This window comes from Clytia hemisphaerica, unplaced genomic scaffold, assembly GCF_902728285.1.
Source record: "Clytia hemisphaerica strain Z4C2 unplaced genomic scaffold, Clytia hemisphaerica genome assembly, whole genome shotgun sequence".
Lineage (NCBI taxonomy): Eukaryota > Metazoa > Cnidaria > Hydrozoa > Leptothecata > Clytiidae > Clytia > Clytia hemisphaerica.
In genome coordinates, this window is record NW_027104175.1 from 1,039,720 (window position 1) to 1,064,519 (window position 24,800).

Below are 24,800 nucleotides of genomic sequence, written 5' to 3' on the forward strand. Positions count from 1 at the left end.
CGGGGCTGCCCGTACGAGTCGTCACCAAATGCGACATGTAGTTGTCTACTTTGCTCTGTACGGGAAAAACACCAAAACACCGTATAAGCAAAGTCGACATAATGCCGTACGTCAAATATCGAACCTGCTTTCACCACCCGCCATTACTTGCCTTACTCGCCATTCCCCTCGCCACTTTAGCCGTAGCCGTAGAGAATTCCAGATACATAATCTCGCTATTTTCGCCGGCCAGACGACTATTCCGCCTACCCTGACCCCCTAGCCAGTGCCTTCCCACAAACCAAATTTTTTCTTTGTTAAATTGCGATAAAAAAGCGGTTTTCGTCTAACAGGCTATGACCCCCCTGATTCGGAAAAGTCGAGGAAAAAGCCGTGGTCGTGTCTGGTACAGGCAAGCTTTCTTCTCGCAGACGCCATATTTTCTTTCTTTTTTCGTCTAGATAGACCGTAGCCCTAGTCTGAATCGCAGACCTCTACAAAACCACAGGTAGTATAGGTCTGCTTAATGATCTACCAACCGCTTTCCGGTTCGCAAAGGAAATCTTGGCGAGTAATTTGATTGACATTATTGTGCGCGCAAAAACGATCGTTTCGAACGTTTTCAATGGAATGTTTACATTTGAAATTCGAATCCCAGACCAGAAAAAAAAAAAAAAAAAGATAAAAAACAATCTGATGCGCGTATTATGTACAGTCTGTAGATTTATTTTTGACTTTTGCTTTTATAAGATATCTGGTCTGTAAATTTATCAAAACTTTTCCATCAGCTCTTCGGTCGAAGCTCAAAAAATACAAATATGGACACAAAAGTGAAAGAAAACAACCAGAAACACTCCAATCTCTTCAAAGAATTGAAGCTAAGTACCTGAAAAGATACACAGTATTAAAAAGTGAAATGCCAAAGCTGAAGAAAAGTTCTTTATTTGTTTTAACATTTAAAGGCCCTTGTTGAAGGAACAACAACACTCCCTTTTGTAGAATCATAAAGAAGTAATGTCAGAAATATTCAATATGACCCCCAAAATGTAATGTATATACATCTAGAATACCTTGAAATAATCTGCAACATATCTGTAGAACTGACAAAACAATTATCTGGAGCCAAAGTGATCAACGAATCCAGTGTGGTAAAAAATTATGCACTCATGCAAGTCCAAATTAAAGCATCAAAATGTAGTTTTATGAAGCAAAACTTTGTTGGTGCACACAGAAGATACATCAGGGCACTTAAATTCGATAAATCTAATTTCTCATCTTTTACAAAATCTCCACATTAAACAAGAAAGGAGGAAGAAAAACAAGCAAACTTCCTTCCGCCTACTTTTTTTTCAAAATCCAAATATATTTTCCAATCTATGATTTGGTGCCTCACAGAAAATTTAAACATTACGTAATGTTATATTTGTAGACACTCGCCAGCTAAAAATGTCTTTAGCCGTATATCGGCTAAAGGCGGCAAATCTCTGGACAAAGGAAATATAGCTTATTAAGCATCCTCTATAAGGAGCACGAATCCGTTAGTGGATGCCAGCAGCCTACCGTAGCCCCCGAACAACGATAAACAAAAAAAGAAGCCGCTCTACTGCGAAAAATTCTTTTACAAAATTTCTCTTTCGTCAACAAAAGAAAGAAGCCGTTGTAATGCAACAAAATAAAATGTTTAAGACAATGTTGGAAATTGCTGCGCAAACCATTCAACAAGAAAGTTCAAATGTTTGAAGAACGATGTTTGATGGTTTGCTCTCAGCTTTACAATACCGTACAATGACTTCTCATGCTATTTTTAGCTATCAATTCAATTGGGTGAGCTTCATTCTTTCTTTTCTAAATGCTTCTTTAAAGCTTTTCCAATGAAACTTTTTTTAATTGCTAGAGGAGGAGTTCTTCCTTATGGACTATTTTTTTTGCGAGCGAAGATCTAAATTAAATTTAAATTAGAAGAAATAAAACCAGGCTCGGATACAGAGGGAGGCTATAAGCAATGGAGGAGAGTGCACTTTATTATCGTATTACCTTAAATGGAAACTAATTACCCTCCATGAATAAGTTAGCCTACCGTCCTCCTGTATCCGACCCTGTAAAACTATTGGATAAATTTCCATTTTTCCAATTAGTGTTACAAAATTGTACCCTAACTGCTGTGGATGATCTTTATTTCCAATTTTTTCTCTATAAGCCACTAAAAGATACCCCTTTAATATACTCCGAAGGACTCCGAACTTGCTTTTCTCTGAAACGCAAAAGGATTTCGTTCAATTACTGTTAAAGTCGAAATTCACTGGGTTCCCCACTAGCGTCGGGACAAAATTTATCTACGGAAACAAAAATTAACAAGAGACTATTTTCCTAGTCTACTTATTACGACCGCCAGATTGAGTATACAGTTGACGCTCTCTAATTCGATCTTCAAGGGGAATTGGATTATCATCGAATAAGGGAGCTTATCGAATAAGGGAGCGTCGTTTATGAGAGTTTCTTGTTGACAGGGACTTTAAATTTCATCGAATAAGGGAGCCTATCGAACAGTAGAACGTCGAATTAGAGAGCGTGAACTGTATTATAATTGCAAAAAAATTGACGTCGTAAGTAGACTTTTTTTGGTTAGGCGAGGCCAATTTAATTTTTTGTTTTACGGATCAAGCTACCCAAAAAAGAGGGTCGGTCAGTCGGCGAAAAAATAAAAATAAAAGTAGAATTGCATCTATAAAATCTCCTGAAAGTAAAAAGCCCTGAAAAGGCAGCAAAAACTATCACATCTTGACAAAAGTGCAAAATAGAAAATAAAAAGACACAGAATCCTTGAATTTATGGATAAAATGAAAAATTGAACATTACATTCTCAAAACCATGGAAAAACTACCAACATTTTGAAATTTTGGCATTCTGTAAAGCAATGAAAATAATAATATACAGTTGAACTCACGTAATTCGAAATCTCAAGGGACCGAACTAGATAAGTTTTCGTATTTTTGACCTAATTCGAAAAAAGTCTTTCCAAGGTTTACTTTTGAGCTTGATGGATACGACTTTATTGGACATACCATCCTCCAAGTCACGGAGAGCTTCGTATTTCGTTTTTAAAGTGACTTCTTTTTTATGTTTTCTTTTTCTCATCTTGTCTTGATAAGAAATGGAAGTAGTCCGGCGGCGAAAAGGGCTTTTTTGCATCAACCCTTACAAGTAGTAAATATGGGTTTTTATTTCATTTTCTCATTATATGGTCCCTTGGGACCCCAAAACCGGTTTTTGCCAAGCTGGCAAAGCTGGGGAAAATTTTGCCTGGGGGTCCTTAGAAAGTCAATTTTTGAAGTTCTCATTTAGCTATAACTGATTGTGCCATCAGATAGAGCTTGAAGAGTATATTTCCAAAATGGGGTCATTTGTCACATTTGGTGGACTTAGTCTCCCGGAATTGGCTGATACGTCTTCAAAAATGCAATATTTCATGCTGACGTCAGCATTTTTGAGAGAATTTTCAGCGAAAGATACCACTTTTAACAGATGCGTCTCGAAGAGTTCTATCGATTAGAGGGGTCATTTATAGGGTTTCCTAGGATAGATAATGAGATATTTGAGTTTGAAATTTTGCTGACTAAGCATTTTTCAACATTTTTTGCCCTTTTCTGCTGAGTCAGCAAAATTTCAAACTCAAATATCTCATGTTCTAGCCTATAAATGACCCCTCTAATCGATAGTACTCTTCAAGACGCATCTGTTAAAAGTGGTATCTTTCGCTGAAAATTTTCTCAAAAATGCTGACGTCAGCACAAAATATTGCATTTCTGAAGACGTATATCGGCCAATTCCGGGGGACTAAGTCCACTAAATGAAATAAATGACCCCATTTTGGCGATCTACTCTTCAAGCTCTATCTGATGGCACAATCAGTTTTAGCTAAATGAGAACTTCAAAAATCGACTTTCTAAGGACCCCCAGTTTTGCCAGCTTGGCAAAAACTGGTTTTGGGGTCCCAAGGGACCATATGATGGGAAAATAAAATAAAAACCCATATTTACTAATTGTAAGAGTGATCCTGGATCGCCGCCGGACTAAAGGCAAAAGTAGTATGGACGAGCTCGCCAATCGATTGGCAAACAACGGCAAAAACGTTCGATTGACAAAACATCGAGTTTGTCAGCTTCAAAAACTCAAACAATTCGAAAATTCGAATTACATGATTACACCAAAATCAATTTTATTTTTATTTCGATTTTTGGAATTTCAGGGTCGGGCCTGTAAAACAACTCATCAAATTTGTCTCGCCTCTCGCCTTAAGGCAAAAAAAGTCGTTGGAAAATTGTAAATTTGTGTTTTAATTACTTCTGTTCACTTCAGCTCGTATAAAGATGGACCCCCGATGGACAGAAAATTACTATGATGTAAAATGAACTTCATTATTTCATTCAGCATTTTTTTCATTTTGCTTCATCTTTCAAAGAGCCAAGGTAAAAGTTCATTGACAATATTGGGGGGGGGGGGTTGTACTTTTACGGTGTGACGGGATTGGCCCTTTTTTAGTACGGTATTATGGGATTTGACGAAAAGCGGGAAAATGGTATTTTAAAATCAGACGGTGACGGTATTTTTTTATCATTATGCCGGTATTTGAACCTGTACAAACCGGTGTGACGGTGTTATTATTTTTTTCAATTTTCGGGATTCCGGGATTCAGCAAAAATTTTGACGGGAAAACGGTATTTCGAACCCCTACAAACCCCCCTCCCCAATATTGAGTCGAGAATTCCTATAAACCATTCCTTAGCAGAGCAAGAAACATTGAATAGATGGAGAGCTGGGAATGTAGAGAAAATCTGCATGATTTCGAAAGCTACTGTAAGGCGTTCAGGTTTGAGGGAACTGATCCTAGATTTAAGCTAAGACTTAGTCAGTGTAGAGAACAAAAGATATTTTTTTGAGATTTTCTCAATATAATTGCGTAATGTAATGTGTGAACTAATGGTTATTCTTTGGTTTTTTCTTAGACGCAATCGTGAATGGCACCTGGGCGCCATGGGGTGACTGGGGTGGTTGTGACAAACCATGTGGTACCGGTTTCCGATACAGATGGAGAAATTGTACCAATCCTGCACCTCAGAACGGCGGATTGGATTGTGCAGGAGATAACAGAGCACATAAGACGTGTAATACAAACATATGTGAGCGTGAAAGAGGAGGTATATTAATCATGTTTTAATGCCTAGCATTTATGCTAAAAAGGAAAGCACGCAAGGCAATTACCAGCCACTGAGGTGCTAGGCGTCTAATCAAAGGAACAGCAACCTTTTTTCTGACTGAGTAAATTAAATAATGATAAAAATATTATGGCAATTATGAGATAAAATAATATATAGAAAATTCATCTTCAAAGAAATTTTGATGGATTTAATAATTTTGTGTAAGGTTTTAAGTTGATTTTAAAGAAGTAATTTTATAGCCTTTTTTAGCATGTAGGGAGATAAATACTTTAATGGGATAAACTTTCGCGGGGATTAGATTTCGTGGTTGAGCCTATCCGCGAAATTCAAAAATTTCGTGGGGACTTAATTTCGCGTGTGCCACTATATTGGATGGCAATATTTTCACGATTTTTTGACTTCTACTGTCAAATCATGCATGTTGGTTGTTGAAATACACATTATTTGCGCTTCTTTGATGCAAGTAACCATTCATAAAGTATTTGTTTGACATATTTTGAGTATTGTTTAGAAATATTTCGCGGATGAGGCTCTTCCAAATTTCCAATGGGACTTAATTTCGCGGATGGCACCCAAATCCGCGAAATCCGCGAAATTTAATCCCCGCGCAATTTTATCCCCTTAAAGTATATATCTTCCTTAACCCTTTCCGTGCCGATGTCGTATATATCCGACATGCAAATTTTCACTCTACTTGCCAATGTCGGATATATCCGACATCAATTTTTTTTACCTAATTGCTGAGGCCTTTAAAAAAGAGGGAGCTCTATTGCCGAGAAATCAGCTTTTAGGAAAATGGTTTTCTTATTTTGCCAAATAAAAAAAATCCAAATAATAATAGTGACAGTATATATTAAGTGCTCAAAAGATTTATTTCAGGTTTATTTTAGTCTATCATAAAATATAAAACTAATGTCAAATACAAATGTCAAACATTGGCAAATAGGAATAAAATATCCTTGTCGTATATATCCGACATGCGGCAACACGAGTTAAAATTTGCATGTCGGGTATATACGACATCGGCAAATCAGGTTACTAAAAAAAATTACCCCTCGGCAAATGGATTGGGGTACAAAAACAAGGTAACGGCACGCAAAGGGCTTAGAGTGCGAACAGTAGTTGATTCAAGTTATGAAGTGATTGATATTAAATAGATTTTAAACCAGTTTACGCCCAAAAAATTTAAAGTTTTTTTCTTCACAACGTTCTAAGAGTTTGAAGTTTCTGTTTCTAGTGTGATGATGATGAGAGATCACTTTAAAAGCTAATGGTTATACTCTCAAGTAACATAGAATCTACAGAATGTTTATATTAAAGGTTTTGTTTTTAAATAAGAGTGAATATCGTTTGCTTTCTTATCAATTGTAATTCACAAGCTTTTTCACATTGGATTGACATGGATGTGGAGCAAGATTGGTCAGAAAGAGGAAAACAAAAACATTTCTTTTGTGCTTATATCAGCATAATTATACAATAAGGCAGACACTACCCTGATATGAAATATGTGTCTGAACACTTATGAAAGAATAAAACCTTTATCATAAAGATTTCTACATAAATCTGAGTTTGAAACATAGATATTGTGTCAACTCTTTATTATAGTAACGCTCTATTTACTTATCGAGCACTCTACGAGGAGAAGATAAACACCCTCTACTCATGGCGTTCTAAATCTATATCATGACCTGTGTCTGCTTTTATAGATCTATGGAATACATATAGCAGGTGTAAACGAGAAATAGGGTATTGTCTTGGACCAAATGGACGTAGGCCATCCAGGAGTGGTCTTTGGAAGCTTGTGAATAAAGTGAGAGGAAAAGTAGATTGGGACAGAGAAATGTGTATGTATAAGTGTCTTCAAAGACGTGGTGCTACAGCCTGCGAAATGTACTATAACGATTGGGGATGCTATGTTCATACTGCACCTGTGACCAGAGGAGACGGTTACACAAATAATTATTGTTGGGTTTTATCTAAGTGTAAAAGTAAGTCATGTTTTATCTTTAAAACAATATTTTAAAGTGGATTAATTTACGCGAGGATTTTCGCGAGTTTCGCAAGCTTCTCCGCAAATTAGCGAAAGTTAATGCTCCCGAAAATCCTCAAACCAAATCAGGATTTCTGCCAAAAGTAGACGATCCTATCGTCTACACAAGATCACTAAAAAAGGGAATAGTTTAGGAGAGGCGTGATAAATTCGATGGAGTAAGTAGTGGCGGAGATGTTTACGTTTTGTTCCAAAACTCTACCATCAGTTTTTTCCCGTAAACCGCCCTGACGCCTTAACTCTTTCCCGTGTTTACTGACCTTTAAACGGATGATAGCATCGTCTATGCCAAAAGCATTAGATTTTTTGTCAAAATTCAAAGGAAAATTAAAAAAATTAATTGAAAAAGGGGACGATTCATTCAAAGAAAAAACCCCGCGAAAATAATTTTCTTGTTGATTTTTGTACAAGACTTTTAACCTTTCTTAAAAAAAGTTATCAGAGATTGACTTTCATGTTAGTACAACACAGACAACAATAAAAATAATACACTTGGCTTGATAATTTAGTTTTAAATATCCAAACCTTGTTCATGTTGTAAGTGTAACGTTGGTGTGTAATAGAATTCTCTAACAGCTTTTCCATAAATTTATTTTTAGCTGATGGTGTCTGGTCTCAATGGAGCTCATGGACTGATTGTCCTGTATGCGGTCCAAATGGTCAGCGAAATAGAACAAGAACATGCACCGATCCTGAACCTATGTATGGTGGATTGGATTGTCCAAAAACTGATAACCATACTGAAATTGAAAATTGCGAGAAGAAGCCTCCGTGTCCAAGTAAGAAATATGGATTGGGCCGTTCCGTTTTATATCCATACACGGGGGGGGGGGGGGTGGACGAACTTTTCCAGAGGGTAATCCGAGAAAAACTTCCAGAGGATGTTTTTATATTTTTCCATGGGGGTAAAAAGTTATTCTAAAATTTCCAGGGGTAAATGACTGATTTTAGTTCGTCCAACCTCACTTTAAGGTATGGAAAGATTTTTTCCAAGGGTGTTTTTGCAAATTTTGCCATCTTCCAGGGGGTATCCAAACATTTTCAATAATCATTTTTTGACTTGAAAAGATTCGTCCATCCCCTGTATGATTTTTTAATGGAAAAGCTCATTTTATTCCATAACTATGATTTTTAGAGACATCACCCTGTTCAACAAATGCAAATAGAAATTTAGGGGAAATCCCACTTGTTCGACAGTATACTTGTTCGACGGTACATTTGTTCGACAAATCTTTAAAAGTGTCGAACTGATGCATTGTCGAACAACTGATCGCTTAGTTGTTCGACAGACCAGTTGTTCGACAGTTATTTGTTCGACATCCATTTGTTCATCGACTGTATGGTTGTTCGACACCCACTTGTTCGACACTCATTTGTCGAACAACTGGTCTGTTATGTGACATATCACCGAAATTTATTGACAAGAGTTTTAGAGGGGGCGTACGCGGATTTTTTCTAGATCGATAAATCGATATTAGGGGAAAAAATAGATCGGTAATCGGTATTTCAAGAGCTCCATATCAGTAAAAAAACCTTTTTTATGTCGGTATTTCGGTATTTTCGGTCAACTATCGGTATCAAATATCGTGTGGAATCAAGAAATTGTGTTTTCGTCATTAAAATTTTTAAGAGATACAAGGGAAAATTTTAGTTTTAGAGTTTAGAAAATCTACATATGAATGTTGGTGATATGAAAAGTGATCGGTATTGCGAAGTCCCGTACTTTTAGTATTAAAGAAAGGATTTTTGGATTTTAAACTTCTGGATCTATTTAATTATTTGATGGTTTCTATCTCTTTAATTATAATATGTCTAAGCAACAAATCTGTTTATTTCAGTTCATGGCAAGTGGTCGAAATGGGGCTCTTGGGGAAAGTGCAGTCGATCTTGTGGCACTGGTCGGAAAACTAGAACAAGAACATGTACTAATCCTGTACCTCAGCATGGTGGATTGGATTGTGCAGACTCTGATACTGCTGTTCAGAATTGCAATACAAAGCCTTGTCCGGGTAAGAAGTGTGAATTATAGTTTGATCTTTTCATCATTAAAAAAAATAGCACAGAGCTGCATTCGAGAACGACCCTAAGGCTTCAAATCGAATTTTTGGCAAAATATCTACCCCTCTGTATAATATAATACTCATGTACAGAAAAATTTGTAATCGAAAAATTTAATATTTCCTGAGTTTTGAAAGGGGTATTTTACAGACCAATCCGAAATAAGTACCAATGATTTAGTTTAAAAGCTTAACATGTTCACTACCGAGTCTTTACAGAAATCGAAAAATTGACACATTCGAATTTTATCGAAAGTTTGACTTTCAGAGGGTCCTGCAGCCTCAGCTTTCCTTTAAATGCCTTCAAATTGTATACCAATGGACGTTGAATTTCATGTAGATTTCGAAAATGCAATAAAAAAGCAAATTAAAGTCTGTCTAAAGTTATAGCCCTTTGAAGTACTACTGGTATTTTGACCCCTCTACTCATTGAGTTTCAAGCCCGAAGGGCTAGAGGCGAGACTCCTGAGGGAAATGAAACCACTTATTTCCCATCCAGAACGCCCGCGCGTAGTTTTTACACAAACACCGGGTTGAAGTAATATCTATATCTCTCGGTTTCAAAAAATGTAGTCCTCCAAAACAAAGGAATTGCTAGATACAATCGGTTGTCATTATTACGGCGTGTTATATGCGTGTTTTATGCGCGTTTTGGATGGGAAATGAGTAGCTTCGATTTCTCTTGCCTGAGAAGGGTTAAAGTTTCGCCTCTAGCCCTTCGGGCTTAAAATTCAATGCCTCTACTACCAGTATACTCGTATTCGCCAAGTTAGCCTTTTCTTTTTCACAGAGAAAATTCATAAAATATTACTAACCCAAAAGACGACCTAACCCATTCAGTTTCAAGACGAAAGCTACGGGCAAATTTTCAACCTTACCAAAGTAAGGAAAAATAAAACCTTAACATGTACGCCACATATGTATTGGATAGTGGATAGACTGGAGTCGTTTATAATGCGTGTAATACTAATAATACCAATACTACTAATAATAATACGGGATTTAGTTTGTATAAAACTGTTCCATTCATTACCTTTTGCGTTATTTCTACTATGTATAAATTAGTCGTCTAGCTTGCTAGACTAGATAGTGGATTAAATCTACCGAGTTGTTCATTTTGTCGAGTTCTTGCGGTACATGTTACTTCCAATCCTGCGTTTGTATTAAATCAACGCGGGCCGCATAATATTATATAGGAATTAACTGGCTTCAAATCCTACATAGGTTGTTTCAACTTCGGTTATCCCTTGTGACTATCCTATCATTTTTAAAGGTCACCTAAAAAAACTCTTACACCGTTGGTAAGTTTATCGCCTCTGCTTGAGACCTATTTTTAATTGAATCGTCAGCATTGTACGTGCGCTTATCTAAGGGTTAATTATCTTGAATAGACTTAATGTTTTTATTTCATATAAACTTACAGTTCATGGCAACTGGGCAGATTGGAGCTCATGGGGAAAGTGTAGTGCATCATGTGGCACTGGCCAGCAAACTAGAACAAGAACATGTACTAATCCTCCACCTCAGCATGGTGGATTGAATTGTGCAGACTCTGATACTGCTGTTCGGAATTGCAATACATATAAGCCTTGTCCGGGTAAGGAATACAAATTTTAATTCTTATCCTCGACTATGATTCTTCGTAGGATGGCTAAACTTCCTCAAGTCCGGGGAAACTTTCCTTTTGCCGCTTCATAGCGGAGAAAGACCAAGACATTCGGTAAGTTAAAAAAGACCAAGACTTTCGGTAGGTACAAAAGTAATATTAACTTGCTAGATGGGTTAACTCAAGGCTGTTTTGTGTCATCTACGCATTAGTACGCAGAGAAAAACTGGTAGGTATACCAGGAGAAAACGGTGGAAAGATACGCTATAAATATTTTCCTCGGGGATGAGAAATTTTAGCCATCCGACAGTAATTCATCACAACAAGAGTGTGTTGTCATTTGGGAATTTTCGTTAAACAAACGAAAGTCTTTCGCAACACTATTCAATGCAATCATACTATAGCACAATACTATTGTACTCACGTGAAGTCTTAAAATAAATTCTTCATTTTTCCACGAAGGAAAAGTTTTTTTGAAAAAAGAAATTTCTCGGAAGTTCTTAATAAAATAGTCAACTTTTTTGATTTTTAAACCGGGAACAATTTTGTTAAGGATAATTTAAATAAATAACAAGAGCCACAAAGATGTGGTTAAATATTTCCTCCAATAGCTCAGAGCATAGATTGTAGTCGCAGTCGAACCCCACAGATTATCCTAAAGCCCCAACTTAGTAACTTAGATTTATTAAAGCCTTTATATTAAGCAATATCCGATGCAAAACAAATTATAACCATATTCCTGCTAAAAATTGTCGTTATTTCATAGACATGTTCACAGATGATATAAGTCTAAAAACTTGTTAAAAAATTGCATGCAAATGATAACAATTTTAACACAAAAATAAATGTATTTTATTCAACTAATATTGGTTTTTACCTTCATCAAGGAAATAAAATCTTAGATTTACAAGTTGATATTATTCTAAGACTCATCTGAGTAAGAAAGTGCCAAAATATCTTGAGACTGTCTACTAAGGGACTAATATGGAAATATGGCAATATGAATTTGGGAGATATCGAAATATGTTGTACACATTAGTTTCATATGAAAAACTTCCTTGTCATCAATATTTTAAACCACCATATTATACCATTCACAAATAAAAAGTTACTTAAAAATGGATCTCCTTCTTTACAGATTTAGATTTCCAGTGCATAACATCTGTTACATTAGTATTCATACCAAATTGTCAACCTTGAAATTGTCACATTTAGTTACAGTATTGCTGAATGTTTATAACACTTTCCAGCAAACTTTTTTGTGAAATTTGTGTCTTGATAAACTAAACTCCATGACATTTGTATCATTGATCATTAAATCACATCTTGGAACAATAGAGTTCCTTGGTTCAATTATTGCAAGAATGTTTATCTTTGTTCATATTCTCATTATGTGCAACATTATCATTACATCATTGCCAGCAAGTTACATTGTATTGTCAGCTTTAGAGGTCGTCAAACTTTGTTGAATTTGTAATCCTGGCACCTGAATGTGAAAGGAAAGAAAAATGCCAAATGTCTGGTCATTCGCTGAAATCTCCCAAAAAAAAAAGACTTTAAAAGGGTGAGACTCTGCTTGATGGTTTGAGCTATGTTTGCCATGCATATATACTGAGCCATTAAAGAAGTTTACGGGAACGTACAAAAAGGACCACAGGGTACGTTCAATAAGGTACACTGGGAACATACAATAGGTTCACGGGGAGCATACAATAAGGTTCACGGGGAACATACAATAAGATCACGGGGAACATACAATAAGGTTCACAGGGAACGTACAATAAGGTTCACAGGGAACGTACAATAAGGTACAAGGGGAACGTACAATAAGGTACAAGGGGAACGTACAATAAGGTACACTGGAACGTACAATAATAAGGTACACTGGGAACGTGCAATAAGGTTCACGGGGAACATAAAATAAGGTTCACGGGGAACGTACAATAAGGTACAAGGGGAACGTACAATACGGTACAAGGGGAACGTACAATAAGGTTCACGGGGAACGTACCATAAGGTACAATGGGAACGTACAATAAAGTACACAGGGAACCTACAGGGAACCTACAGGGAACGTACAATAAGGTATATACACGGGGAACATACAATAAGGTACTGGGGAACGTACAATAAGGTACATGGGGTACGTACAATAATGTATACGGGGAACGGCACAATAAGATACACTGGAACGTACAATAAGGTACACGGGGAGCGTACAAAAAGGTACCCAGGAACACACAAAAGGACCAACGGAGAGCGTACAAAAGGTACCCTGAAAGCATTCAAAAAGGACCATGGGTGTGTACAAAAAGGACCACACAAAACGTACCAAAGGATCCCAGAGAGCGCACAAAAGATACAAGGGAGGGGAGCATACAAAAAGGTAAACAGGGAGTAAAAGCATCTATTATGATATATTTTCTTTTTAGCATCTGGCGTCAAGGCTAAAAATGGGGCACTGAGAAGAGTACAAGCTTTTCCAAGTTTTTACCATTAATATCTAGACAATATATACATGAAGGAAATCAGAAAGAAATTTATGCTCACCTTCTTCTCAAGTCAAGATAGGAATGGTTTGGATTTCCATGTGTTTCAGCTTCTTTCTCCACCCTTCTTCTTCTCCTTATGGGAAAGACAATAAATTCAGCACACATGAGAGAAACTCAGGCAGTCCTCTGAGCTTTACACACAATCATTTGTTTTATGAAACGCTGGTAAAAACAAACCCCTACCATATTTTGATATTTTGATAGAAGGATACTATTTTTTTCCCCGCTAAACCTTCGCGACGATTTTTAGTCACGTGACTGAAGAGCCTAGTCATAATGTGCAGCACGAATAAAGAAAACATTAACATCGAAAATGGAAGAAGAAACGGAAAAAGGCCGTTTTAACAAATATTCCCCTATAGTAGGGAAATATTTAATTATAACGTAAATATATAGCAGTATTTTTTTATTTCATAAATTTTCAGTTCATGGCAAATGGTCGAAATGGGGCTCATGGGGAAAGTGCAGTTCATCTTGTGGTGGTGGTCGGCAAACTAGAACAAGAACATGTACCAATCCTGCACCTCGAAACGGTGGATTGGATTGTACAGACTTTGATACTGATATTCAGAAATGCAATACTAACATATGTCCAAGTAAGAAATGCGACTTATGATTTGTTCTTTATTTTTCCTAGAAAGTGGTAACTGGATGGTCCCTAACAAATTTTACCCTGACTTATAATAACCCGATAGACATTTTCCCGATCGGGTTTTTCGTTGACACTGCAACTGCGGCTACAGAAGTTACTAAGAATTAAAAACGGAGACTGTTTTTTGCAATTATTATTTCTTATATAGGAATGAATGGTTCTAACCCCATAAAACTTTTTGAGTTACCTAACCCTTTCCGGACGCATGATTTCACGGCTATATGACGCAAACAAAAATTTGATTTTTGACTGGCTTCACTAAAACTGCAATAGATATCACGATAAGTAATACCTCATTTTTTTCACAATTAATAGGGGTTTTGAAATACCAAAAAAAAAATTTGAAATATGGCTGACACCTTGTCACGTGACCGAAAAATCGACAGATTTATTTTCGGAAAGGTAAAATTTTTGACTTTGAATAAAGAAATAGAGTAAAAGGCATTTGCTTTACGCCTTGAACTTTGAATATGATTTAGGGAATTGAATTACTGACCGGGTAAAAAAAATTTCATGTCATAAGCTTTCCAAGAATCTGAGTAAAGTGATTTTTTGTCCAAATTTTTGAGCAATTTTTCCCTTACAGATTTAGCCTGAGTAAATTTACAACAAACATTAAAAATTTAATTCTAGTTGTAAACAAGATATCAAAAAGCGGTTTTTTGCAGGTTACGGAGAATTTATCTCAAAATCATTATTCAAAACCATGTTATTGTATTTTGGCGCGAAAACTGTTAAAATCTTTTACAAAGCTATGGACCACCCGGTGGCCCGTGCGTCATATAGGAACACGATTCATGGGCCACCCAGTGGCCCGTGCGTCCGGAAAGGGCTAATGTAAGCGTCACTGGCCTGTTTTCCCGACAGACATTACCCCAAGAGATAATTACTCGACTGGACATTATTTCCCTCATGGACCTTTCCCCCGAACGGACATTATTAGCCTGAATAAACATTTCCTCATGCAACCTTTTATTTCCGAAGAATCCATTCGGGGAAACGTCCCTGAATAGTCGGGGAAAAGTCCGGTCGGGGAATTTCCGTCAACAAAACCTCCTTTATGTAATTGTCTATCGGGAAAACTTCAATCGGGAGAAATCCGGGGGTCCGTTATTGGGAAGGTCTGGCAATAAAAGAGTTTGTGGTTGCCTACTAGAATAATCAGAAGCGCTCCCTTTCTCCTTTATCTCTTTAAACGATACCCGTAAATTTACTGGAGTTGAAGCCAGAACATTGTCTAGTTTATAAAGAATTACCAATTATTCCTATCAACCACTAATTCAATATTTTATTTCATTCATTTCTCAGTCGATGGCAAATGGTCGAAATGGGGCTCTTGGGGAAAGTGCAGTCGATCTTGTGGCACTGGTCAGCAAACTAGAACAAGAACATGTACTAATCCTGTACCTCAGCATGGCGGATTGGATTGTGCAGACTCTGATACTGCTGTTCAGAAATGCAATTTAAAGACCTGTCCAGGTAAGAAATGCCAATTATGATTTGATCCATATATTACCTAAAAAAGTGGTAACCGGATGGTCCCTAACAAATTTTACCCTGACCTATAATAACCCGATAGACATTTTCCCGATCGGATTTTTCGTTGACACTTTAACTGCAGCTACAGAAGTTACTAAGAATTAAAAACGGAGACTGTTATTTTTGCAATTATTATTTCTTATATAGGAATGAATGGTTCTAATCCAATAAAACTTTTTGAGTTACCTAATGTAAGTGTCACTGGCCTGTTTTCCCGACAGACATTACCCAAACTGATAATTACTCGACTGGACATTCCCCTCATGGACCTTCCCCCGAACGGACATTAGCCTTAATAAACATTTCCACATGCAAATTTTATTCCCCGAAAAATCAGTTTGGGGGAACGTCCGGGAATAGTCGGGGAAAGTCCAATCGGGGAATTCCCCGTTTGAAGAAACGCCATGTCGGGGAGATGACCATCAACAAAGCGTCCTTTATGAAATTGTCTATCAGGAAAACATCGATCGGGGAAAATCCGTGGGTCCGTTATTAGAAAGGTCCGTCAACCGAAAAGTTTGTGGCTACCTACTAGAATAATCAGAAACGCTCCCTTTTCGATCAACCACATCCTATCAACCACTAATTTAATATATTTCTCAGTCGATGGCAAATGGTCGGAATGGGGCTCATGGGGAAAGTGTAGTGCATCATGTGGTGCTGGTCAGCAAAATAGAACAAGAATATGTACTAATCCTGCACCTCAGCATGGTGGATTGGATTGTTCAGAATCTGATAATGTTGTTCGGAATTGCAATGCAAAGCCATGTCCGGGTAAGGAATATCATAAGAAAGAGGAAGGCTAATACATCTATAAATAGTGAATGAATGCGCAAACAAATTCAACTCCGCAAATTGTTATCATGTGTCCTAAGGAACGACTCTTCACTATAAAAGATTTTATGTCGAAAAATTATACGGAAAATTTCTGTTAAACTTTAGATCCGACAACAGACGAAAACGAAATAGCTGAAAAAGTTTGTAAAATGAAATGTATTGATATGAAAAGGAATTGTGGTCAAATGCTTCGATGTGGTGACGGAAGATTTGACGTATCAAAACATTGCCCTGAAACTTGTGCCACCACGACTCGTAAGTTGATTTTAGAATTCAGCTCAAGATTTGAATGAAAAACTATATATTTTTACCAATTATGCCACAGATAGCATTTTAACTGAAAGCTTTTTTTAATTCTAGATAGGACCGAAGACAACAACGAAGTTGCTGAAAAAATTTGTAAAAAGCGATGTAGTCATTTTAAGCGGAATTGTGGTCAAATGGTTAGATGTGGAGATAGAACATTTGACGTATCAAAACATTGCACTAAAACTTGTGCCTCAACGAATCGTAAGCTTGTTAGCTTTTAATTTATATTATGAGACTGGTCTAACGAGCAATACAGGGTGTCCCTAATTAAAGTATCGAGTTTGAACATGCGATTGAGTAGAAAAGTTTGTGTGTGTTATCGCTAAAATATAAGAACGTTTTCCATCACACAGGCTTATTACAAAAGGGTAGTTACAACGTATAAATTAATCGTAATGACAAAGAAAAAAGAGGGAGAGCTTAAAATACAATTTTGTGAACACGCACATAAAACTTTCTACTCATAGTTGTGTTTCGACTCGATACTTTAGTTAGGGACACCCTGTACACAGGCTGCAAAATTAAAGTCTGAAGACAAATCACGCTTTTACTCGAAACTTTTAAGTCCTTGTTACATGATATTTATTTCTGATTGGTTCAAATTCATTGACACTAATAAAGTAATTTACTGTAAGTTGTAAAGCAAGTAACATGGGAATAAAATCACGTGAACTTTTTCGAGTAATCACATGTTTTGACTGCACCGATATAATTCTGCAACCCGTGTATTAGGATAATTAATTTTGGGTAGAAAATTTAAATTTTGCGGGAATAAAATTTTGCGAATGAAGGATCATTTTCGCCAAAAAATGGTACACAGTGAACAAAAAGCGTGTTCAGCGGTAGGTGGCCAAACTCTGCCAAATGTTATTTTCGCTAAAACTTTTTCCTATAACTATAAGGTATATAAGATAAGTAAATTTATGTATATAATAACATAAAAAGGCCCATGTATGGAAAAGGAACCTGGATTGCTTTTTGGGATTATGTGCACAAAGGAAAGCAATGAAATAAAAATTTGATGTAAATTGAAAGCCACACCCCTGTCTCACAGCCCCGGTGGAACTTTTCATCAGTGGGAATAAAAACTCCTATTGAAAACTTAAAATCCCAATGGGGATAGAAATTTTATTCTTCCAAGGTTAAAAGATCCAGTGGGGATGGTTTTGCAAAAGTATCCAGTGGGGCTGTGACACAGGGGTGTATACCCGAATATTTTGGTTAAGCAATTTTAATTTATTTTTTATGATTTTATTGTAGTTTGTGAACCTAAAAAAGAAGCAATGGTTATGTGTCATGGACGGTCCTATACATTACATGGGAAAGCAAAGAATGGTGCCAGCGCTAAACAATATGAATGGTACAAAAAGAGCAAAAAGGATTCGCTAGTACGATTGGATAGCGATTCTCAATACTCAATTACATACTCCGACCGTGATACAACAAAAAGCAGTTTGACTATTCGTTCTTTCAGTATGGTTAAACACGAAGGATTTTACGCTTTCAGGAAAGCTAATCTGAACTACATCGATTGTTATGATTACAAAGTGACAGCTTTTCGTAAGTTAAATTGCACTTGCCCCCCGGGGGAGGCTACCTACCTACCTACCTACCTACCTACCTGGACAAAAAATGAAACACTTCAGTCCCACCCAGGATCACTTTTTCGCAAATTTTCGCAAAGATAGACTCCATTTTCGAGTATCAGTGGAACATCCTCGTCGGGTAAACGACACGTCAATTACCATATCATTGAAAATCACGAAACAGTTAAAAGATTTAAGATATCGCTGAAGTAAAAAATCTTGTGGTAAAAGGTCTCATGAAGTTGATGGAACGTCACTTGAAAAAAAGTTTTTTAATGTTATCAAAGTATGTCACTTTTTTGAATTTATAGTGCAATTGGAATATATTGATGGCAAAGATAAATTTGACGTCCTTGCTGGCGAGGATTTAACACTTGCAGTGAAAGCAAAAGACCCTGCATCTGAAACAAGCTGGTCTGTTAATGGACAAAGTTTGATAGAACCTTTAATTGACGCATCTCCTCATTATAACTTGCCTTTCCCTAGTCTATCTGACTCTGATACGCAAAGTAAGTGAATCATTTTTCTTTGCACAGTAAGTAAAATATTTTATCGTGAAATAGTTTGCTTATGAGAGTAGAAAACCTCTCTTGGAAGAATAATCTTACACATCCAAAGGTCCATGGAAATATCCCTAGAAATTCTCAAATTGCTATGAAACGTCAAAGTCATTTTGCAAGACACTGTTGTTGCGCTGAGAACGAAATTGATTTATTTATTCATTTTTTCACCTTTTTTGAGGGCCCCTAAACACAAATCATCGGGACAAAAAGTTCAGATGCCTCTAGGGATACTGACAGCAGACAATACATTTTTTTCGACTGGAACGGTAATTTTCTCATCGACTATTTTTTGACATTTGAATCATACCCGGAGGGGGAGTACTCAAGGTACGATTCTTAAGGGTAATTTTTTTCATGGTTCCCAAAGTGCACTGAAAGGGTGTGTAACGTGAGAACCCGGGGGGGTACTAGGTTTGCGAGGTGACGGGTATGTCCGAGCCGAAAATCGAAAATCGACCCTTTGAGAGACAAAATTTAGGTGATTTTGGGACCCTTTGAGAGACTTTTTCTAAATTTTGGTCCATTTTTTCCAAATTTTGGTTTGATTTTCACCAAATTTTGGTCAAAATTTTTGGAAATCGTGACACTTTGAGAGAGAAATTTTTGAATTTGTACCCCTTTGAGAGACTTTTGAGGAATGAGAAAAGGTACCCTTATGGCTAGACTAGTAAACTAGTCGTTGAAAACAGACCCATTATACAAAAAATCAAGCTCCAAATAGAAGTTGCGTCTCTTTTCTGAATTTCAACGACTAGAAGCTACTTCCCTCAAAAAACGTTGTTTAATTTTACAACTTTTTTTAGGTTTTTGAGAATCCATCCAACTTTTTTGACTAAATAATATTTCATAGTAACATTGAACATGGGAACATATAAATAAATGAGCATTTCTAAAAACGCAATAAACAGAAAGAAAAATAAATGCAATCCCGCACGGGTCAGACATACAGAAATCTGTATGTCTCTCCTTACGATTTTAGGTGAAGAAAAAAAGGCGTTGGAAGTAGCTTCTAGTCGGTTATTTTCCTTTTCTCTCACGCGCGCTGAATATTTAATTAGTGTTTACATTAATTTGATTGACAGTTTTATTATAAGGTTATTAGTAATAACCGACTAGTTTACTAGTCTACCTTATGGCTCGCACATACCCGGCACCCATTTTGCCTAAGTACCCCCCCCCCCCCCGGGCGTGAGAAAAACGAAGTTTTTTTGGCAAAATGAGGGTCGATTTTTCGCTCAAACTAACTCAATTTTGAATAACTTTCTATGCATTCTAAGGGTTCAATTTTGCTCCCCTAATTTATGTCTACACATACGGTAGCTTTTAGATCGCGTCCCCCTCTGGTGGCCCAAACAAGTGATTAGAAGCTCTATCACAGCTTAGCTTTTTTGGTGTTGATGTTTCTGTTTCTTAATGTAACGATATATTCTAACATGGTCATTCGAATAAACCTGGGGAACCTGGGGACATTATTTTGTCTGTCGGTCGTAATGTTTTCAAATTCTTTGTTACTTATTCTAGTTTTGGAGATTCTCAACCCGCGACGGAGACATAGTGGAAGGTACAAGCTTAAATGGTCAACTCATTTTCATCAATGCCCGATTGTCAATATTTATTTCAACGTTACTGTTAGAGGTACGAGACTTTATTTTGATTTTCATGTGAAGTATATATGCTGTCTTCCTTCTTTCCTAAAAAAGGATTATAGAATTCTATTCCAAATTCTACATGACGAGGTTTATTTATTTTCTTAAAAAAAGTAGCTATGCTTCAACTTGAAGAGAGTTCAATACGCTTTTAAAACAGTATTCAGTACATATTTGTATGCACTCCTGGGGGGGGGATACTTAGGCAAATGGAGGGTACGGTATGTGCCGCCCTTAAGGGTACCTTTTTTGGACGTTCCGCTAAGGGTCGAAAAAATCATACATGCTAATTTGCGCCTTAACAGCTGTTGATGCAGGTCCACTTCCATAAATGTAGAAATGGAAGAAATTCAAGTTAATTTCAAACCTACAACCCTATATCTATACTACCAAAAAAGAAGAAAAGATTTTATCAGATTAACTAGCCTTATTCATACAAACTTTTTTGGTTCTTGAAGAGATGGTCACCATTTCCACAATACATTATCGGGAAAAAGTAAATTAACGAAAATGTAATCTGTTCTCCAATTCCATAGAACGTGACACAACAAGTACAACATCACCCACTACCATCACTACGACCAGTGCGATAACAACAACCCCGCCATCTTTACCGAGCACTGATAAACCAGTACTCAAAGTGGGTCAGAAATACGTTTCACAAGACGAAAATGATGACTCTATAGGCTTCGTTATGTTGATTGTCGGAACTTTCTTAATTGGTCTTGCGATCGGATCTTGTGTGCTTTGGTACTTTTATAAAAGAGAGTTAGCTCGCAAGACTAGGAGGTGAGTTCGATTAGCTCATTAGACTAAACTTAAATTTGTTCCTTAAAGTTGTTTTCTCATTTAAAGTTTGGTCCAATGGGTATCTGGCATAGATTTATAAAGCCCAAAGGGCTATATGTCGTGCTTTAAGCTCTTCCAAGGAAAAAACTAAATATCGCAAAAAATATTGCTGTTATTGTTTTCGAATACCCGCCAAGTTTCTTATTGGTCAAACGCTGAAATTCTATTGTAATGTCACGTGACCTAGGCAGGATTTCCTATCTAACCTTGGCACATTTTTTAGCCAAAGCACGGCTATAAATCTATGCTATCTGGTCCTTTGCAAACCGGTCTGTACCGGTATACAACTACCCCCTGTCATATCTTTTGGGCCTGTAGGATCTCAAGAACTACGGAAGCATTTGACTTTTATCACCGGTGATAAATATTGACCATTTTATATGGTGTGCAAATAAATTTCAATTTGGTCTCGTGTGTGGTTGATATTTTACAGATAGTCTAGTATTTTACAAATTGGTGCACAAAAATTTCAAACCCCTCCCCCTCAGATTGACGTAGGATTAAGGTCAACCTTAAATTTAGCTTGGTGCCTGTACACTTTAAAATTTCAATTTCAGGAGTTTATCTATTTCATCGTTACATAAAGACAAGAATTATAAATTGGAATCAATGAATCGAGATGAATCGGACACATCTGAGGAGGATTCAGACGATTCAGACAGCCAACCTTTACTTCATAAAGGCAATTTTACACCGAAGGGTATCCAGCCCCTACCACAGTATAGATACGGTGAAGGTACTCACAATGGATATGACGAAGATAATGGGCGTTTGTCTGACAATAACTTTGACCCACGACTCCAAAATGAATTTGAGCCACAACTTCGGAATAACATTAACCGTCAACCGCAGAATAATAGTAACCATGTACCACAGAATAACGTCCCTCCTGTACCGCAAAGGCTTCAAAAACCAATAGCTGTAACCAAAAATAATTTGCAAAATAAATTTGAACCACAACGTCGGAATAACTTTGACCCATGACCACAGAATAATAGTAACCATGTACCACAGAATAACACCCCTCCTGTACCGCAAAGGCTTCAAAAACCAATAGCTGTACCCAAAAATAATTTGCAAAATAAATTTGAACCACAAACGTCGGAATAACTTTGACCCATGACCACAGAATAATAGTAACCATGTACCACAGAATAACACCCCTCCTGTACCGCAAAGGCTTCAAAAACCAATAGCTGTAACCAAAAATAATTTGCAAAATAAATTTGAACCACAACGTCGGAATAACTTTGACCCATGACCACAGAATAATAGTAACCATGTACCACAGAATAACACCCCTCCTGTACCGCAAAGGCTTCAAAAACAAATGGCTGTACCCAATGATAGACAACGTGTTGAATATAATCCGACTTGAACTTATAATTCGACTTGAACTTATAATTCGACTAGAAATTTTTCAATTTTATTAGTTTTTAATTTTCATATAACAATTTTAGCAATTTTAGTTAAAAACAATTTAAATAATGTGCCATTCCATTTTATCCTCATACAGGCCGGTGGACGAACATTTCCAGGGGGTAACCTGAGAAAAATTCCCAGGGGGGGGTCTAAAAGAGTGTTTTTTTCATTTTCCAGGGGGTAAAAAGTTATTCTGAAATTGCCAGGGGGTTAAAGACAGGTTTTAGTTCGTCCATCGTCACTTTGAAGTAAAAAAATAAATTTTTCCAAGGGTTTCTTTGCAGATTTTGCCATTTTCCACGGGGTGTCCTCGCATTTCAAAGAATTTTATTTTGACTTGAAAAGGTTCGTCCACCCCCCTGTATGGATTTTTAATGGAATATCTCAATGAAAATCATGTTGTACTTATTGTATTTGAATCGGTTATTCGTCATGAATATCGAATTTTGTCAATATCATCGAATTTGAGAGAATTTATTTCCTTTAAAAAATTAATTTTGATTCTAGATGGCATGATTTTAGACTAGGGTAGAGAGAAATTGAACGATGCCTAAACTTTTTTAAGAAGTTAACCCTTTCAGTGCCAATGTCGTATACATCAGACATGGGCTATGTAGCCCTGTAATTCCCAGTTTGAGTTAGAAATCGTCATTTTTTGTCTAACTCGTAGGAATTGGGTTGGGCTTCATGGCCAAGTAAAAAAAATCAAAAGTGAGTCTTTTCAGCGAGATTTTAAGCTAAAAAGTCAAAAAAATGCAAAAATTTGACAAAAATCCACTTTTTTAAGATTTTGACCGTTTTTTGACCATTTTTGGTCAACGAGTGATCCAAGAACCTCCAAACTTGGCCCTGATTAACTTGATTCTGTCCTCTAGTAAATTAGTTTTTTTCCTTCCTAAAACGGGCGGCTTCGACGCCTAAAAGAAAGAGGAGACTCTAAGCTATCCAACAGACTATAAACGAGCTTCTAACTCCTTCTAGATCCGGAGATATAAGCCTTAAAAGTTTAAACTAGCGATTTTCTTTAAAGACATTAGAAAAAAATGACCGTGGCATTTAAAGGGTTAAATGAATGTAATTAGTATATGTAATCACATGATAACGAGTGCAATTCGAATATAATTGCACGAGTGATTTTTTTGTTATTAATTTTCCGAGTCCGAAAGGACGAGGAAAATTCGAAAGAAAAAAATCACGAGTGCAATTTTCGAATTGTACGAGTTATCATGTGATTACGAGCTAATCGCACAATGGCTTTCACTACTTTATCCCAGTTAGGAAAGTAAATTACAGAAATTACACTGAGAGTTTTATATTTTTCTCTTCTCTTTACGTCTTTCTTTTATTGTTGTTTATTGATTTTCCTTCTCACAAAATAAATTTCGAATGCAATTAAAACGTTCGATGCAAAAAAAATGTAAGAAAAAACATTAAAATCAATTTTGTAAACATTGGCGCGGCATTGGAGAGTGTGATTAACGATTAATTGCTCTCTACATGATGCAATTAACGATTAATTGCTCTCTTTGAAGGCGTGCCAAATAAGAAAAAATGACCCATCGTGCGATTATACCCAAAATCAAATATTGAATGGAGAATTAACACTCACTATTATCAAATTCAATTTAATCGAAATGAGGTTTTTAAACTGGTGAATCGTAGACACAATTGTACACATCGGATGATGTGGTTTTGAGATAAGAGGATTCGCGATTTGAAGTTCGATTTACTATGGAGAAAGAAACTCAGATATGACCTTGAATTAAGTAGGGGTGGTCCAAAATTTTTTTTATGTTTAACCATCTTTTTTAAATCAATTTTTCATGCTGATTCCGAATTTGAAATCCGTTTTCCATATTTCTTACCCCTGGGCGGCTAATGGAGACCTTTTTTTCGGAAAACCACCAAAAACCGCTAAAAGTCAATTTTCCATTTTG

General features: G+C 36.6%; 1 protein-coding gene across 1 annotated transcript; it reads left to right on the plus strand.

Moving 5' to 3' along the window:
* The first annotated feature begins 1,713 nt into the window (after window positions 1-1,713).
* Window positions 1,714-23,336, plus strand: LOC136814447 (SCO-spondin-like). Its single transcript, XM_067070996.1, has 18 exons — window positions 1,714-1,803; window positions 4,336-4,445; window positions 4,983-5,174; window positions 6,902-7,183; window positions 7,845-8,024; window positions 9,084-9,254; window positions 10,726-10,899; window positions 13,886-14,056; window positions 15,421-15,591; window positions 16,255-16,425; window positions 16,594-16,743; window positions 16,849-16,998; window positions 18,058-18,357; window positions 18,695-18,892; window positions 20,468-20,581; window positions 21,129-21,381; window positions 21,999-22,343; window positions 22,621-23,336. The coding sequence occupies exons 2-18, from the start codon at window positions 4,385-4,387 to the stop codon at window positions 22,700-22,702; spliced, it is 3,165 nt and encodes a 1,054-aa protein (XP_066927097.1). The 5' UTR covers window positions 1,714-1,803; window positions 4,336-4,384; the 3' UTR covers window positions 22,703-23,336.
* The last annotated feature ends 1,464 nt before the right edge of the window (window positions 23,337-24,800 follow it).

Bases quoted from the DNA above. Each gene is read 5' to 3' on its own strand.
- LOC136814447 (XM_067070996.1), top strand. From the start codon at position 4,385: ATGAACTTCATTATTTCATTCAGCATTTTTTTCATTTTGCTTCATCTT. The intron at 15,592-16,254 runs GTAAGAAATGCC...TATATTTCTCAG, and splicing joins CAATTTAAAGACCTGTCCAG to TCGATGGCAAATGGTCGGAA. The intron at 16,744-16,848 runs GTAAGTTGATTT...TTTTAATTCTAG, and splicing joins AACTTGTGCCACCACGACTC to ATAGGACCGAAGACAACAAC.